The following is a 16,001-nucleotide window of genomic DNA, read 5'->3' on the forward strand; positions in this document are numbered from 1 at the left end:
AGTCTCTCATATTTAACATTTAGCTTTGTTCTTTCTTTCTATGTTCAACTTCACATCATGTATCACCAGCTTTCAAATGTACCTTCCGTCCCGTTCACAAAGCACGCTCCCACCAAGTGCCCTCTTTGGTCTTCCAAGTGCACCCTGTGAAGTCAGGCCTGGGATTTCTAACCCTGGAGTCAGGTTTTAGGAAACAAGGGCTCAGAGGCCAACGACTGCAAGCTGAGACTCCAGAAGTCCAGGTCAAGGCTCCTTCCGGAGGCCGCCCTGCCCTGCCCTGCCCGGGTGCTCGGCTGGACACGTCCGAGGTTCCTCCGGGCTGCACACCATTCGCACCGAGCCGGGCGGCGCAGAGGCCTGGCCGCGACGAGGTCGGGGCCGCTCTGCCTGGCCGGCGATCGAACTCCCGGGGCGCGACGGAGGCTCGGCTGCCGCGGGGCCAGGTGTCGCGCCTCGGAAGCCGCTGCTGGAGCCGCGGGCGCCCCGCCCCTCGGCCGGCGCTGGCCGCGGGGTTACCTGCGGCCGGTGGGCGGGGCGGCCCTTCCCGTCTGCGCGGCCCCCCCTGCCTCCAGGGCGGCGGAGCCGGGAAGTGGGAGAGGGAGCGAAAGAGGCGGAGACTGCGGCGGCTGCAGCCCGGCCGGGCTCCGAGCGAGCGGGGGGCTGCATGGAGCGGCCGGCGCGGCTCTGCGGGCTGTGGGTGCTGCTGCTCTACGCCGGCCGCGGCGGCGTGGCTGCGCCCGCGGGTGAGTTCGGTCCCCCAGCCGGGGCAGCGGGAATCGCGGCCGAGAGGCCCGCCGGGGCGCCTGGGGCCGAGGGCCGCGGCGGAGTCGGGGTCGAGGGCCCTCTTCGGGACAGCCCGCGGCCGCGGCGGCAGGCGCCTCCCGCGCCCGGCTGGAGCTTGGGGGACCCGGGGCGACCGGGCTTTCCCGGATCCCGGGCGGCGGGGGCGGCGGGGCGGGAGGACGACGACTTGTCGCCGCACTTCCCTTGGTCGTCGGGCAGCGCCGAGGAGCCTGGCGCTAAGGCCTGGGGCCCGAAAGGAGTTCGCGGGGTCGGGCCGGGAGTGTCGCCCGTGGCCCGGAGCGGGGATGAGGGGCTGCGAGCCCGCGGGGACGGCGACCAAGGTCCGGGAGTGCGGGTGACGCGCCGAGGCTCCTTGCGCGGCGGGTCCAGCGAGGTGGCGGCAGTCGAAGGGAACCTCTGAAGCGCCTAGTCCCTGTAGCAAAGGACGGGTCTCCTCTGGCGTACAAGAAATCCACGGGAAATCCGGGGCACCATCCGCGTGGAAGCCTTTTTCTTTAGTAACCTTTGTATTTTGGAATAATTGTCGATTTACAGAAAAGTTGCACAGATGGGAATTCTCATATGCTCCTCACCTGGTGCGGCCATTTAAATGAACCAACCAGTTACTGTGAAAACTTGGGGGGAGGGGCACTAATGAATTCCTGAGGGACAGCTTTTGGCCTGAGCGACCTTCTGGACGTTTTTTTGGTGAAGATAGTAGCTCCAAAGTTGATAGGTTTTATTGTCACGTTGACACAAACACCCACAATTTGTTTATTGCTTTTTCAGCCAGTGCCTTGGGCTTTGAAACCCCAGCTGAAATGTTGATTAGGAAACTTGGATGCCCTCTATTGATTCAGTCAACAAAACCTATGCCCACTCTGCGTGCCTTGTGCCAGGCAGTGTTCTAGGGGCAGAGAATACAGTGGTGAGCAAAACAGAGCAAGTCCTTGCCCTTTGGAGCTGGTATGCTATTGGTAGAGTCAGCTTAAGCGGGGGGCGGGGGGGGGGGGGCGGGAAATTATAAGGTCTGTTAGAGGGCAGTAAGTACTATGGAGAAAAACAAGGCAATCTAGGGGTTTGCCATTGTAAATAGGGTGGACTACGTAGACTGCCACTGAAAAGGCAGCATTTGAGGAGAGACTTGAGGGAAGTTTGTAGTTTGCCAGTCATTCATTCAAGTGCCTGCCTTCTTTAGTACTGAGCCAGGTGTTGTGCATTGGCTTAGAGCCTTAGAGTATATTGTGTAATCTTGTGTTCCTAGTTCACTTGGGGGGATCTGATTTCCATATCATGGGGCAGCTACAGTGCAGAGAAGGGAGGGGGGTCACCTTTCCCTTCGGTTGTTGTCACTGAGTTACTCAGTCACGTCCAACTCTTTTCCGACCCCATGGACTGTAGCCCTCCAGGCCCCTCTGACCATGGGAATTTCCCAGGCAAGAATATTGGAGTGGGTTGCCATATCCTTCTCCAGGGGATCTTCCCGACCCAGGGATCAAACCCGCATCTCCTGCATTGCGTTGTATTGCAGGTGGGTTCTTTACTGCTGAGCCAGCAGGGAAGCCACCCATCTCTGTAGTCTCCTGATTGTCACTGTGCCACTCCAGTCCCCTCCCTCCTCCAGACTCCTCTCCCACACACCTCACACCTGGAACAACAAACAGCTGACTCTAGCTGATACTGGCAATCCCCAACTAATCAGTTTTGTCACAGAGGTTCATTGGCGACTTGGTTACTTAGAAATACAGAAACTTTTTCCCATTGGAAATATTGATACAATTGCATTAAGATATGGAGGGGGGAAAAGGCAAAACAAAACAGGGGACTTGGCTGTTATAATGGTCTGACCTTACCCAGCTGTGGGACTTCAGGACTGGTCATTTCCCTCCCTCGTGCAACAGTGTTCTCTGTGAAAGGAGGTTGAACTCCATAAGTTTTAAGGGCTCCTCCAGCTCTAATCGTTTGAGTGTGTATAAAAATGATGAGGTTACCAGCCTAGTTTTAGTCTGTGTAGATTGGTAAGCCCACATTGTGGCATTCTTAATAACAACTAGCATTTCTATAGTGTTTACTCTATGCCGGGCAGCGCTCTAAGTTTTCCACGGGACCTATTTCAGCTTTCCACAGAACCTCTCCTGTTGGTGCTGTTACCATTCTTGTTTTGTATAGGAAGAAACAGGCACGGCAAGGCCCAGAGGCTTGCCCAGAGTCTCGTAGGTGGTAGACTGCAGGAGGGAGCTAGGCTGCTGACCCCAGCAGTGGCTTCCAGAGACCATGCCCCTAACCACTGCACTCATTGCCTCTCTCTGCAGAAATGAGGAGACTCCTTGGCTGGGAGGGGAGCTGGGCCTCTCCCAGAGCAGCAGGGCAGGACTGGTGGGCATTCACGCAAGTATGTACAGGCCACTGGTAAAAAGCGAATGATCATGTATTGGAGACTTGCTTTATGATTGCCAGACTGTGTAGTCCAAACAATACGTACCACAGGCATTCAGAAGAGGGGAAACTGAGGGCTGGGAATTCTGAGGAAGAACTGAAATTTGAGCTAGACTTTTAGGGTGGGTGACATTTGAGTTGGTGGAGGAGAAGTTACTCCCAGTTTGGGAGGCGAGCAGGAGCACAGGCCCAGAAGTAACGGTGGTGGTGCCCCTGTGGGCTCAACGAGGAGTCCGGCTTGGCAGGAGGGTGTATTGGCCAAACCAGTCAAGGCAGAAGGGCTTCATTTGCCCTTGAGGCTGAGCTGGGGTGCAGAGGGAGTGAAATGACACTGGAAGAGAAGTCAACAGGGAGACTTGACTGAGTGTGGGGCTGGAGGGAGAGGGGACTTGCCAGAGAGCAAAGCTCCGCAGGAATCTAGGATTGGAGGTGGCCCCTAGAAAGATGGGTCCTGCACGCCTTCTGTCCACGCTCAGGCCTGACTGCTGTATGTCTGCCTGCCTCACGAGACACAGCAGAGCACCTGAGTATGATCAGGATAATAAGAGAGGTGTTGCAAGGAAAGCACTGAAAGAGGTTGATGATTAAGATGTAAAGGAAGGAGATGGATGACTCACGTGTGACTCGTGATTTCCTTGACTTTTCCCGACATACGCATGCTTCTGCCAGTTCCTGTGACTGAACGAGAGACAGCACAAGCTTTGAGTTAAGCCTTATTATTAGAGACAGCATTGATCGTATTCATTCAAAATTAGAGTGGAATCTTGCGCTAGATGACCATACAGACTCACTTGAGGTTTGAAGTTTAGTCAAGGGTAGTTAATTTGAGTCCCCCTGGCTTTCCCACTCCCCTTTCCGGCCAGTGATCAACCCCTAAGAAATGGTTGGAATTAGGTGCCTAAGAAAAGTTTATCAGGCAGATAAGCTTGTTCTGTCTCTAAGGCCATGGGCAGATTATCAATTCCATAGAAAACCAAAGCAACCATTCAGAACTGTTGGTCTCCTCAAAAAGAAAGAAAGCACATAGCATGTATTTACATAGCCCTTATTCTGTGCCAGGCACTGTTTGGGGCTTTTCATCTGTCGTAACTCATTTAATCCTCATAATAACCATTTTCTTTGGGTATAATTATCATCTTCATGTTATAGATGCAGAGAGAGGCAGAGAGGTTAAGTAACTTGCTGGCTAGTAAGTAATAGAGCTGGCATCTGAGTTCAGGCAGCCTGGCTCCATAGTCTGTGCTCTTAATCACTACACTACGCTGAAACGAAATGTCTTACAGATGAAGAGCTGTTAGAGAGCTTTACAAGAAGCACAGTCTCCACTTGTTTATGAGTATGTCTGGATGTATTATACCCACATACATGTATTCAGATACGTTTAAACATTTGCAGATTGCATTTAAACTTTCTGTGAGTGTGTGTGTTTTAAATAGGAAGTAGAAGAATCTCAAGAGAAATGGAAGGAACTATTAGGGGAAAAAAGGATGGCAGAGAGCCATAAGTACCTAAAATGTAAACGAGTTAGAAGATCTGACTAAAGGATGTTTGTGTGTGTGTGTTAGTCGCTCAGTCGTGTCCTACTCTTTGCGACCCCATGGACTGTAGCCCACCAAGCTCCTCTGTCCATGGAATTCTTCAGACAAGAATATTGGAGTCAGTTGCCATTTCCTTCCCCAGGGGATCTTCCCGAGCCAGGGATCTACTTCAGAACAAATGGGCAAAAAAGAAATCCATTTGAGAGATGGGAAATAGGGGAGGCTAATATTCCATTAAAATACCAAGGTTAAAAGATAGATTTTAAAAAGTCTTAAACTACCTTGAAAATTGGGGTATGATTTAAAGCGAACCATAAATAGGTAATATTTTTATTGTGAGGGCTTTAATTTCTGTGTGGGAGTGGGAGGTGGGTGAGAAGGCAGTATGTCAGGAAGGGCTAAACCAGCTATCCTGGACTTTTGGTGCAGTGCATTTCTGGAAACTGCACAGTAAGGGAGTTAATCCTAAAGTAGAGTGTGGTCTCCAGTAGGAACAATGTTTTCATTAAAGGCTGTATACCTGATAAATGATTTGTCTTCAAAAATATCATTGATGTGATGTCAGAAAGGCCAAAATGGAATAACTGTATATCAAGTCCTAACTTAAATCCTAACTTTTAATCACTTAAAATCTTAACTTAAAATCATTGTCACCTGACCCATTGGTGCCCCCTGGCACCAGCTGTGTTTAAATGCAGTGCAATAGGAACTCCCTGCTTCTACAAGGACTTGGCCTGCTATGGGCTGCTCCTCCCCACAGCTGGGCCTTTGGTCTACCTTTCAGAAATGCTAATGGTAGTTGAGTCAGGAATGGTGGGCTGAATATTGAGAATTCATGGCCGGTGCAGGCTGCCATGTAGAAAACTGATTTTGCGGGGAATCACAACTACATAGTGCCTGTCGGGTTGATGTTTTGGGACAAATGGCATTTTTTTGTTCAGTTAAAAAGGAAGGTAATGCTATAAATATTGCATATCATGTAAGAGGCCCAGAGCACTCCAAAGTGTTGGCATAGAGTATAAAATATAACTACCTATTGATAAGTTAATATAGCTGTAGTTTTTAAGTAATTAATAATGATTAAGTTTCCATTAGTTTAAATAACTGAGTTTTGCAATAATTTTCAACTTATAGAAAAGTTGCAAAGATAGTACAGAGAAGCCCTTATCCAGTCTCCTTGCGGCGGGGCGGGGCGGGGGGGGGGGGATGATTTTGGTAGTCCTGGCCTCAGGAGAAGTTCTCAGGAAAGTTTGAAATGATATTTCCTTTCCCTCTCTGTTTCCTTCCCTGCATTTGGCAGAAGCATGAAAACTCCTTTCCCTGGTCCTAAAGCTGAATCCAAAATAATAGAGTCAGTAAATACTTGGTGGAGACAGTGGTGGGTTTTCTCCAAATGAAACACATTTTTCAAGACATTGGTTCACTGTTTCTCCTCTTCTCTTCCCTCTTCAGATTTGCCAGAGCTACAGTTCCAGCTGTTTAGTGTCAGACCTCAAGGGAGCAACCAGGGCTGTTAAATCTCTCTCTCAGTACTTCTTTGGAATAGTCATTAAAAAACAATTACCAGGTCACGTTAGCAAGCACAGTTAAAGATGAGGCACTTCAACACATTCGCAGAACTGCTGAGAGGGAAGTGTCTATATTGAGTGCCCTTTGGTGAGCAAGTGTAGGGGACTCCAAATACCCACAGGAGGAAAAGTTGGATGTTTAAGAATATACTGTCCTCTGGGTTCACTCTATAGCAGATGATGCGGAATGGGAGCCATACTTCCTGGGTTTGCATCTCAGCTCTGTCATTTACCAGCCATGGGATATGGGGCAAGTGACTCAAAGCCCTTGTCTTGGTCTCCTCATCTTTACAAGCTGATAGTCCCTGTCTTCTAAGGTTGTGAGGGCTGAGCAGATTCGTTTGTGGAGAGTATTTATGATACTACCTGGGTCAGTAAATGTTAGCTCTCATTAACTCAGTTTTATGATTCCTGGCCTCTAGGACTTGGAGGAAAAATGAAATGAACCACTGAAAACACTGGCTGCTGTTGATAAATGTGTTTCCTGTGCTTGATTTGAACAGAATCTCAGCCACCTGTGACAAATTTGAGTGTTTCTGTTGAAAACCTCTGCACCATCATATGGACATGGAATCCTCCTGAGGGAGCCAGTCCGAATTGTAGTCTAAAGTATTTCAGTCATTTTGGCAACAAACAGGATAAGGTAAGTTTTCTGGAACAGATCACACTGATAAGGTAAAGTGATCAACTGTGAGTTGGAGCTAAGAATGAGCTACATTCTAATCTCACTTCAAAGTGGGGTTTTTAGAGTCGTGTCCAAATTTTTTTTTTTTCACTTGCATCTTTTTTTTTTTTAATTTTTTTTATGTGGAAAATTATGAAAACAAGTATGTCCAAAACTGAACATCAGAAAATATTTGCTAATCAAATACAATTGAGGTTATTAATCTCTTAGGAAATATTAGGTATCGTTGTCTAGTAGGCACTCCATAAATAATTAATTATGTTAAAATTAGTTCCTATAGGCACTCCATGAATAATTAATTATGTTAAAATTGGTTTCTGTGTTGTTGCCTGAAGCATTGTATTTATATAAGACTCTCAGTTTCTCAGGGAATTTTCTCATTTACCATCCATTAATCACATGCACAGGTAGATATGCAAGATCTATGTGTTGCCAAAGAAAATAGCCATGACAGGTGGGATTGACTAAAAGATTCCCTGATGTTTGAGGAAAAATGAGAGAAACTTTCAGCTTTTCCCAGTTGGATGTGCAACCAATTTCAGTGAATTTTTGTTAACAAGATTTCAGATTCTTTATGATAATCGTATTTAACTTAAATTTCTCTTAAGAGCCTTATTGGTTTGTAGCCCCTTATAATTGACAGGTTCCTCAAAGCATCATATTGTCTGTTCAGAACTGTTTTATACCTGTATACACTCCTTGGTTTCTGCATCTGCAGACTCAACCAACTACAGGTGGAAAATATTCAGGAAAAAAAAAAAAAATCCCAGAAAGTTCCAAAGCAAAACTTGAATTTTTCAAACTGTCAACTATTTCCATATCATTTACATTGTACTAGGTATTATAAGTCATCCAGAGATTAAGTATAGGAGAGGATTTAAGTATAGGGCAGAGGTCATATGCAAACACTGAGTGAAGTGAGTGAGGAAGTCGCTCAGTCGTGTCCAACTCTTTGCGACCCCATGGACTGTAGCCTACCAGGTTCCTCCGTCCATGGGATTTTCCAGGCAAGAATTCTGGAGTGGGTTGCCATTTCCTTCTCCAGGAGATCTTCCCGACTCAGGGATTGAACCCAGGTCTCCCGCATTGTAGGCAGACGCTTTACCGTCTGAGCCACCAGGGAAGATCCAAACACTAGGCCATTTTAAATAAAGGACTTGAGCATCCACACATTTTGGTGTCTACAGGAGGCCCTGGAACCAATGCCCCTCCCATGTAAGAGGGGTGATTCTTCTTTCAGTGTGTGGGTGGGGAAGATGGAGGATGTTTGGGGTTGAGTTTGCCCAGGATTTTGAGGAGGCCAATGAGAAGTTGTTATTAATGACAGTACTTCGGCTCAGTGAACTGTGGAATCATCACGTCCAGGCAGTTTGGTGGCAGGAAGAGTCCGGAGAACTAGTTAGTGCACCATGCAGCTAGCTCAGTGGCCTGGGGTAAAGTCCTTAACCTCTCTGAGCCTTCATTTCCTTGTGTGTAAACTGTGGCTTTATACTTCTCTGGCTTGCTGGGACACCAAAACTAATGTATGGGAAAGCTTAATGAAGTGAGGATGAAATGGGCTCTCCCTCCCGAGGGGAACTTGCTAATCTGCCTTCCCACAGAGGTGTTAATTGTAGTTTAGATGTCGATTGATAAGAGGCTGGTCAGTTCCAAGTATTTGCCTTTTAAGAGAGGTCCTCCAAATGCGGAAGCCAGTGAAACTCTGGTAGACCAGTTCCCCTTTTCACACTGTTGGCTTCCTCTTGTTCCGAAGGATGGGCCTTGGACAGTTGGAGTCTTAGTGACAGCTTCTGGTAGTTCAGCCTTCAGAAATTATAGGAAAGACCCTTTTTAGTGTGTCACCTAAATAATCTAACTGAAACCCCCAAGAGAGGTCACCATCTTTCTAACAGGGCCTTGTTCAGTAGCCTGTCAGCCATGCTCAAGGATCAGTCAGCTAGATATGCTGACATGCCAGCCTAGAAATGGGGCTGACTCCTTAGTATAGTTACAGAAACTTAGACATAAAAGTAACTTTAGGAGGCAGTCGAATCAGAATTGGGTTGGAAATTTTGTCTTTTCCCCTTTCAAGTCTTGTGGCCTTAGGCAGGCAAGTCATTTAACTTCTCTGAGCATGAGCCTCCATTTTCTTATTTGTAAAATGCTGGGGTGGGGCGGGGGAAGGCTAGTAAAAGTACTTACTTCGTATGAATGGTGTACATTTATGAAAGGAGATAATGTTTGTGATATACCTGGTACAGAGTTTGTGTTCAATAATTGTTAGCTTTTATTATGATTACTGTTGGATCGAATCATGTAAAATTGTTTCTTTTATAGGTCATCTGTATGGTTGAACTAGTATTATTGTTTAATCTTGGTCCCTCCCTTTTGCTCCCAAAGAAACCTATAAAGGGTGGCCTCTGCCTAAGGCCTACTCATTTATTGCAGGCATTTGCAGCATTGAAGGCTACCAATGTCAGGACCGTGATAAACACAGATTATCCCTTCCAATCAGTGATGGGGGATTTCCTGTCTGGTCCTTTTGAAGTTTACAGTCCTGAGTCTGAGAGTCAATGGCAGGAGAGATTTTCTTCCCCTCACACTGTCCTTTGAATATAGCATTAATGTCGTGAGACCACACTGGGATGTATATATTGTTATTGTTTAGTCACTAAGTCGTGTCTGACTCTTTGCAACCCCATGGACTGTAGCCTGCCAGGCTTCTGTCTCCATGGGATTTCTCAGGCAAGGATACTGGTGTGGATTGCCATTTTCTTCTCCAGGGGATCTTCCTTACTCAGGGACTGAACCCATGTCTCCTGCTTGGCAGGTGGATTTTGTTCCACTGAGACACCAGGGAAGGCCCATGCTTTGAAGCATATTGATGCAGTGGCATTATAATAGTTTGTATGTGTTATGGTGTTTTTGTGACCATCTAATGGTCCCAAATTGCTAAATGAGGTAAATCATTGAGGTCATTTTCAGTCTTCAGATTGGAGAAACATTAAGATGAGACATAGAGAATCGTAGAAAATTTTTTTTTAAATAGAAGACTAGTCCAAATGGCTGCCCTCCACCAGTGTTTTAGCAATATCTAATAGGATCTGGCCTCAGATTTTAGATTTCTTTCATCATCAAGAGACAGGTGAGTCTTACTCGGTGAATAAATTAAAAGGCTGTTGTTCTGTCTAGGCATCCAAAGAAGCTAAAGATCAAGCTGACCCCCCTTTCCTTCTGAGAAAGGATTAGGAATTGGGAAAGCTGCAACCTAGCCAAATGAACATTGGTCTTGAGGGGGAAGGATTGGCTCAGGACTCTGGCCTTGATTTTTGATTAATTTTCAAAGGAGCCCAGACTCTCTGAGGGGTGGAGCATAATGTCATACAGCAGCTACCAGTTGAATGAGTCACCACAGCCGAAAGTCACGTGGGAGCCATCAGACATACTTCATCAAGATCTGCTGGGAGGGATTTGGTTCCTGGTCTGATAGAGGCACACTTGATGTGGCAGTCATTGACAACTGGGATTCCTACTTTATTCATGCCAGTTTAATATTATTTGCCTTGAGCTTCAGAAGAGAATTTTTTTAAAGTATTTTCTTTTCCCCTACCATGTCGTTTCTAAGTTATTTTATTATTCATTTGCCCAAAACAAAAGGTTCAGATTTAGGTACTAAAGTATGTTTTTAATTTAAGAAATTCTATTTATTAAAAATATTTGCGTAATAAAACTCAGCCCACTCACTGGAACAATATCTAGTATAATAACTGAGATTTTTCATTGATGATTCTCACTGATGGCATTTGACCATGCATTTTCCCCTGGGTGTCCTCAAATGGCAAACGCAACTTCCACACAAGAATTATCAAGGATTCTTGGTCAGGGCGGCTCCTTCAGGGGTATATGGGACTTTTGCTGAGTAAAATAGTGTGGTTGGTGAAATGTGCATTCAGAGCTTCCCTGCCATCATCACCAAAAATCCTGGGACTGGTCGTCAGTTTCACCGGTTGAGAAACCTCATTTCCTCAGCACACATTCATCAACGCAGGGCCAGTTCCTTACTTCATCATGGGAACAATAATGCCAAAGCATTCTCAAGAGTGTTTCAAGAAACCTCATTTCCTCAGCATGTATTCATCAATCCAGGGCCAGTTCCTTACTTCACCATGAGAACAATAATGGTGAAACAGTCTCGAGAGGCTTCTGTTGGCACAGCTGGTATGTTCCATCCCTGTAGGCAGCAACTGTATGGAAAGCAAAATGATAAGTAGGTTCCTTGGCAAGGAGTCAGGAATTTGTTGTGAAAATGTACTTGGCTCAGAATAGCTGGAGGCACCACTGAGGGTAGGCATGGCTTTGCTGCTGGGACAAACTGACTCAATGTTCATGGACCGAATCACCTTTTCTCCCCATCACAATTTTGTTTGCAGACATTTCTTTTTCTTTTCTTCCAGGGCTGACCAACGAACTCCTCTTTTAGAGTGCTGTCTTGCCTAGTCCTTAGAGCTATTCAGTATCTCATAAAGTGTTGTTTTGTCCCTTGTGTCTTTGCTATGGTTTGTTGCTTGATGATTGGCTGGCTACCTCTCAGAGGACATCCTTGGGTCCTCATTTTGAGAGTCTCTCACAATCGCCTTCATGCTCAGCTGCTGGCAGGCATGTGAAATGGCAGAGTAGCCCCTTTAGAGTGGTAGATAGAGGTAACACTGACAAAATTTCCTCTTCATGGCTCTCAGCACGTATATAAAAGGAAATGCTGTCTCCAACTTGAGTCAGAAAATATTACAAAACAGGAAGCGCCTTGGAACTCTGATTAAAAGCAGCTCCATTCTTAATAATTCCAACTCTGTCACCTTGGAAAATGTGAATTTCCTGAAGAGTCCTTTAATCTCATTATTCTAAATCATAATAACAAGACTTGTGATTTTTATCTGCAGGCTGTCTGTAAGTTGGCTGTGGTTCCACAAAGCTTTATCTACCTTTCAGAATAAGAGTGTGCTGCACTCAGTGCACGTGTCAGCCCTTATCATTCCTATGTTTATGTGAGATTGTCAAAACGGTCAGTGCGGAAAGATGTTTGGTGAAAAAGTCGTTCCTCAGCCCTCAGGCTCCTCTTCTTTACTTCCTCTCCTCAGAGGTGACCAGAGTTGCCAGGTTCTTAGACCAGTTCATTTGACCTTAATCTTGATGTTATACTACGTCTACTTGGAAGTGAATTTTTATAATCTCACTGTGTTTCCTTTGAGTTTGCTCTTAGACAGTTGACATGTTAGCATGGTAGGTTTAGAGAAAATGTCATGATGTTTATACATGAAAATGTGAGGAACTGTCTCTTGTTTCTACCAAGGTTTCTCAATGGTGGCACTACTGCCATTTAATGTAGGGTAATTCTTTGTTGTGGGGGGAGGGAAGGCTGTCCTATGCCTTGTAGAGGGTTTAGCAGCATCCTTGGCCTCTGCCCACTAGATGCCAGTAGCAATTCACTCTGCCCCCGCCCCCCCTCACCAGTTATGACAACTAAACGTGTTTCTGGACATCAACAAATGTCATCAACGGCGGGGAGAACAGAATCACCCCCAGTTGAGAATCATTGAACTGCATACCATTTACTAACTTTTCATTTTCTTTACACATTTCAGCATGCAAATGTTTTATTACATAAATGTATTTCTGTGCATTGGCTACAGCAATACCTTTTACATTTCTTTACCTTAGAAAATTGCTCCAGAAACTCATCGTTCAAAAGAAGTGCCCCTGAACGAGAGGATCTGTCTGCAGGTGGGGTCCCAGTGCAGCACCAATGAAAGTGAAAAGCCCAGCATTTTGGTGGAAAAGTGCATCTCGCCCCCTGAAGGTAACAACCAAAAGCACTATCTCTTGGCATTTAGAGAATACATCCAAATTATCTACCTGCTTATGTTCAGTGTTCATTAATTCATTCCATTTTCAAACACTTGAGTCTAATAAGTGTCAGGCACTTGTACTAGATGATGACAACACACTGATAACTGTGAGATGCTCACAGACAACTTGAATGACCATGCCTGGTAGTTATAGAGTACCGACTAATTTGGAAAGTAATACACACTGGCACACCCTCACATGCACACATGCACGTGCACACATGCCTTTCCCCTGAATTGAGCTTCTTAAGCTTATTCTGTGAAATGACAAAGGTGTGTATTATTATCCTGATTCATTTTATGAGGAAAAAGGAAACTGAGTGAGTTGCTGTAGATCTTCAGATCCTAGATCCAGTGCCTTAAAAAAATAACAAAAATATTATTCAGTATGGGTAAGAGGCTGGGAGCATGGTTTATAACAACTTAACCTCCCCTATTCTCATTTCCCGAGGAGTTTAATAATCTGAGTAAAGCCTAAACTGTATTATGACCAAAAGGTGGTTGGTGATACAAAAAATTGTATTATGGCAAAAAGTAGCCTTTTAAAGATCACGATAGATAGCAGGTTTGAATTTTAAACAAAGGCATTTAATTTAGAGATGTTATATCGTAACTTAAAAGGCTTTCTAAAGGTAGAGATTTCAGGTCAATAAGATTTTCTGGCTCCTAAGACCATAACACCATAACACGCAATAGGAAGTGACTAAGAGTTATATTTTGTTTACCTTTCCCCAAATTGCCTCAAGAGGAATGTTTGTTTAATTTTTAAAACAAGATGTGTCAGTATTGCTCAATTGACAAGAAGGTAAATTATAACTCAGTAAATGTATTTTTTTAAACAACAAGTAGATATAATGGTTGTTTATGTTTTCACATTCATTTGGGAAACTTCCTAGTCATTTCCTATGATTGAAATATTGTTTGACCTTTAAACTCTCTCTCCAGTTAGGAGTACAAGAGTTAGGGTCCCTCAATAGTAAAGATGTCTTCTTAATCTGAGGAGATGAGAGAGAAAGTTGTGAGCAAATTAGATTTGGGTTTTCTCCCTCCTGGGTGCCTTCTGGGTCAAATGGGACTGAGAAGTTAGGGGTCAGCTTTCTGGAGAAGCAGCCTGAAGCACCCTCATCACGCCCAGCCCTCAGAGTGATTGGCTAGCTGGCACTACAAGGCGAGGACAGTTGTGAACTCTTAGCTGGATGTTCTAGGTGATCCTGAGTCTGCTGTTACTGAGCTCCAATGCATTTGGCACAACCTGAGGTACATGAAATGCACTTGGCTCCCTGGAAGGAATACAAGTCCTGACACTAACTACACTCTATACTACTGGTGAGTATGGACTGTACACTTACTTACTGCAGAGGGACTGACTGTGATTGCATTGGGAACCTTTGAAGCTAACCTAGTTAAAACATAAACAGAATACCCTATTCCTTTCTACAGTTTGCTCTAATGAAAAATGCATCTGCTCTTGGTGTCTCATTAAAAAAAAAAAAAAAAAAAAACCTTAACAAATAATTATAGATCCACTGGTATGTTGCAAAAAATATCCAAAGAGATCCCATCTACCCTTCACCCAGTTGCTTTCAATGGTAACATCTCATATATATGGTGCAGTATTAAAACCAGAAAATTGACATTGGTACAGTCCACTGACCTTATTCCAATTTCACCAGTGTTCCGTCCAGGCATTTGGATCTGTGTGTAGTTCTATGCAGTTTTATCATATGCAAAGATGTAGAACAGTTCCATTACCACAAGGATCCCTCTAATTGTCCTTTTATTTATTTTTAAAAATCAGTTAATCTGTTTGGCTGCACCTGGTCTTAGTGGCTACATGATAGATCTGTAGTTGTGGTATGTGTGTCTAGTTCCCTGACCAGGGATCGAACCCAGGCCCCCTGCATTGAGAGTGAGGAATCTTAGACACTGGACCACCAGGGCACTCCCAAGTTGCCCTTTTATAGCTACACCCACCTCCTTCCTGCACCCCTCTCCCCACACTCCTCTCCCCCAAGTCTCTAACCTCTGGCAACCACTCATCTGTTCTCCATCTATAATTTTGTCATTTAAAGAATGTAACAGGAACAGAATCATACAAAATATATTAATAACTGTCAGAGGCTGACTATATTTTTCAGTCTCTGCATAATACTCTGGAGATCCATCCAAGCTGTTGTATATATCAATAGTCCATTTCTTTTTCTTGCTGTGTGGTGTTCTATGATATGGATGTATCAGTTTGTTTGACCTTTTATTCACTAAAGGATATCTCGGTTATTTTCAATTTTTTTGCAAGTATGAGAAAGCAGTTATAAATATTCATGTTCAGGTTTTTATGTGAATATCACTTTTCAGTTCTCTGGAACAAATGCCTTAGGGTATAATTGCTGGATCATATGGTAATTACACATTTAGTTTTATTAAAAAACCACCAAATTATTTTCTAGAGTAACTGTATTGTTTTACATTCTCACCAGCAATGTATGAGTGATTGGTTTTTATCTTTCAAAAGGAAAATTATATCATTCCCAGAGTTAAAAAGTAGTTTACTGCCCCAGAGAATAACTTGTATTTCCTATGTGTGACTGTATCTACAAAATTTGTTAAATTTCTAAATTAATCTTTCATTATTTCCTTTCATTTGGAGCCTAGAATTGATTATTAACAACAGAACAGGGAAGAAAGAACCAGGTTAATCAACTGAATTTAGTAAAACCTGAGCATACATAGTGGCTAAAGCTCTGAATGGTGAGCAGAAATAAGAAACCCGTCTTTTTACTCCTGAAGCGTCATTGTAGAGGTGACAGCGCTGGACACGGTAGTTTATATAGAAAGAAGAGTGCGTGATGGAGGCTTGCAGAAGTGCAGACAGGCGTGTGAGGAGTGAGGGTGGAGCTTGGCATGGTGGTGGAGCGAGGTGAGAGGCATTGCTGAACGGGTGGACTGCCCAGATGGGGAAGTGTCTCTGAGGCTGGAGGCTGGCGCTGAGGCAGAATGGTCTCAGGACTGGGAGTATTTCGTTTATGTGATTCCAGGTAGGGAAGCAGGAGGTCTGATGTTGGCAGGGTGCCCTGCACCTGGCCTTGTCCCCCCATCTGTCATTCATTCA

The 16,001-nt window shown here is 44.8% G+C and overlaps 1 protein-coding gene and 1 non-coding gene across 3 annotated transcripts in view; both read left to right on the plus strand.

Moving 5' to 3' along the window:
• Positions 1-456: 456 nt before the first annotated feature.
• Positions 457-16,001, plus strand: part of IL13RA1 (interleukin 13 receptor subunit alpha 1) — a 78,356-nt gene continuing 62,811 nt past the window's right edge. For both annotated transcript variants that reach the window (XM_061408401.1, XM_061408402.1), the window contains exons 1-4: positions 457-743; positions 6,829-6,968; positions 12,705-12,843; positions 14,098-14,218. In XM_061408401.1, the coding sequence (XP_061264385.1) occupies positions 665-743; positions 6,829-6,968; positions 12,705-12,843; positions 14,098-14,218 (479 nt within the window). In that variant the 5' untranslated portion in view covers positions 457-664. The remainder of the gene's footprint in view (positions 744-6,828; positions 6,969-12,704; positions 12,844-14,097; positions 14,219-16,001) is intronic.
• Positions 5,400-5,527, plus strand: LOC133243610 (small nucleolar RNA SNORA35). Its single transcript, XR_009735161.1, has one exon. It is a non-coding gene; the product is annotated as a small nucleolar RNA SNORA35 (small nucleolar RNA).

Source organism: Bos javanicus, chromosome X (assembly GCF_032452875.1).
Source record: "Bos javanicus breed banteng chromosome X, ARS-OSU_banteng_1.0, whole genome shotgun sequence".
Taxonomy (NCBI): Eukaryota; Metazoa; Chordata; class Mammalia; order Artiodactyla; family Bovidae; genus Bos; species Bos javanicus.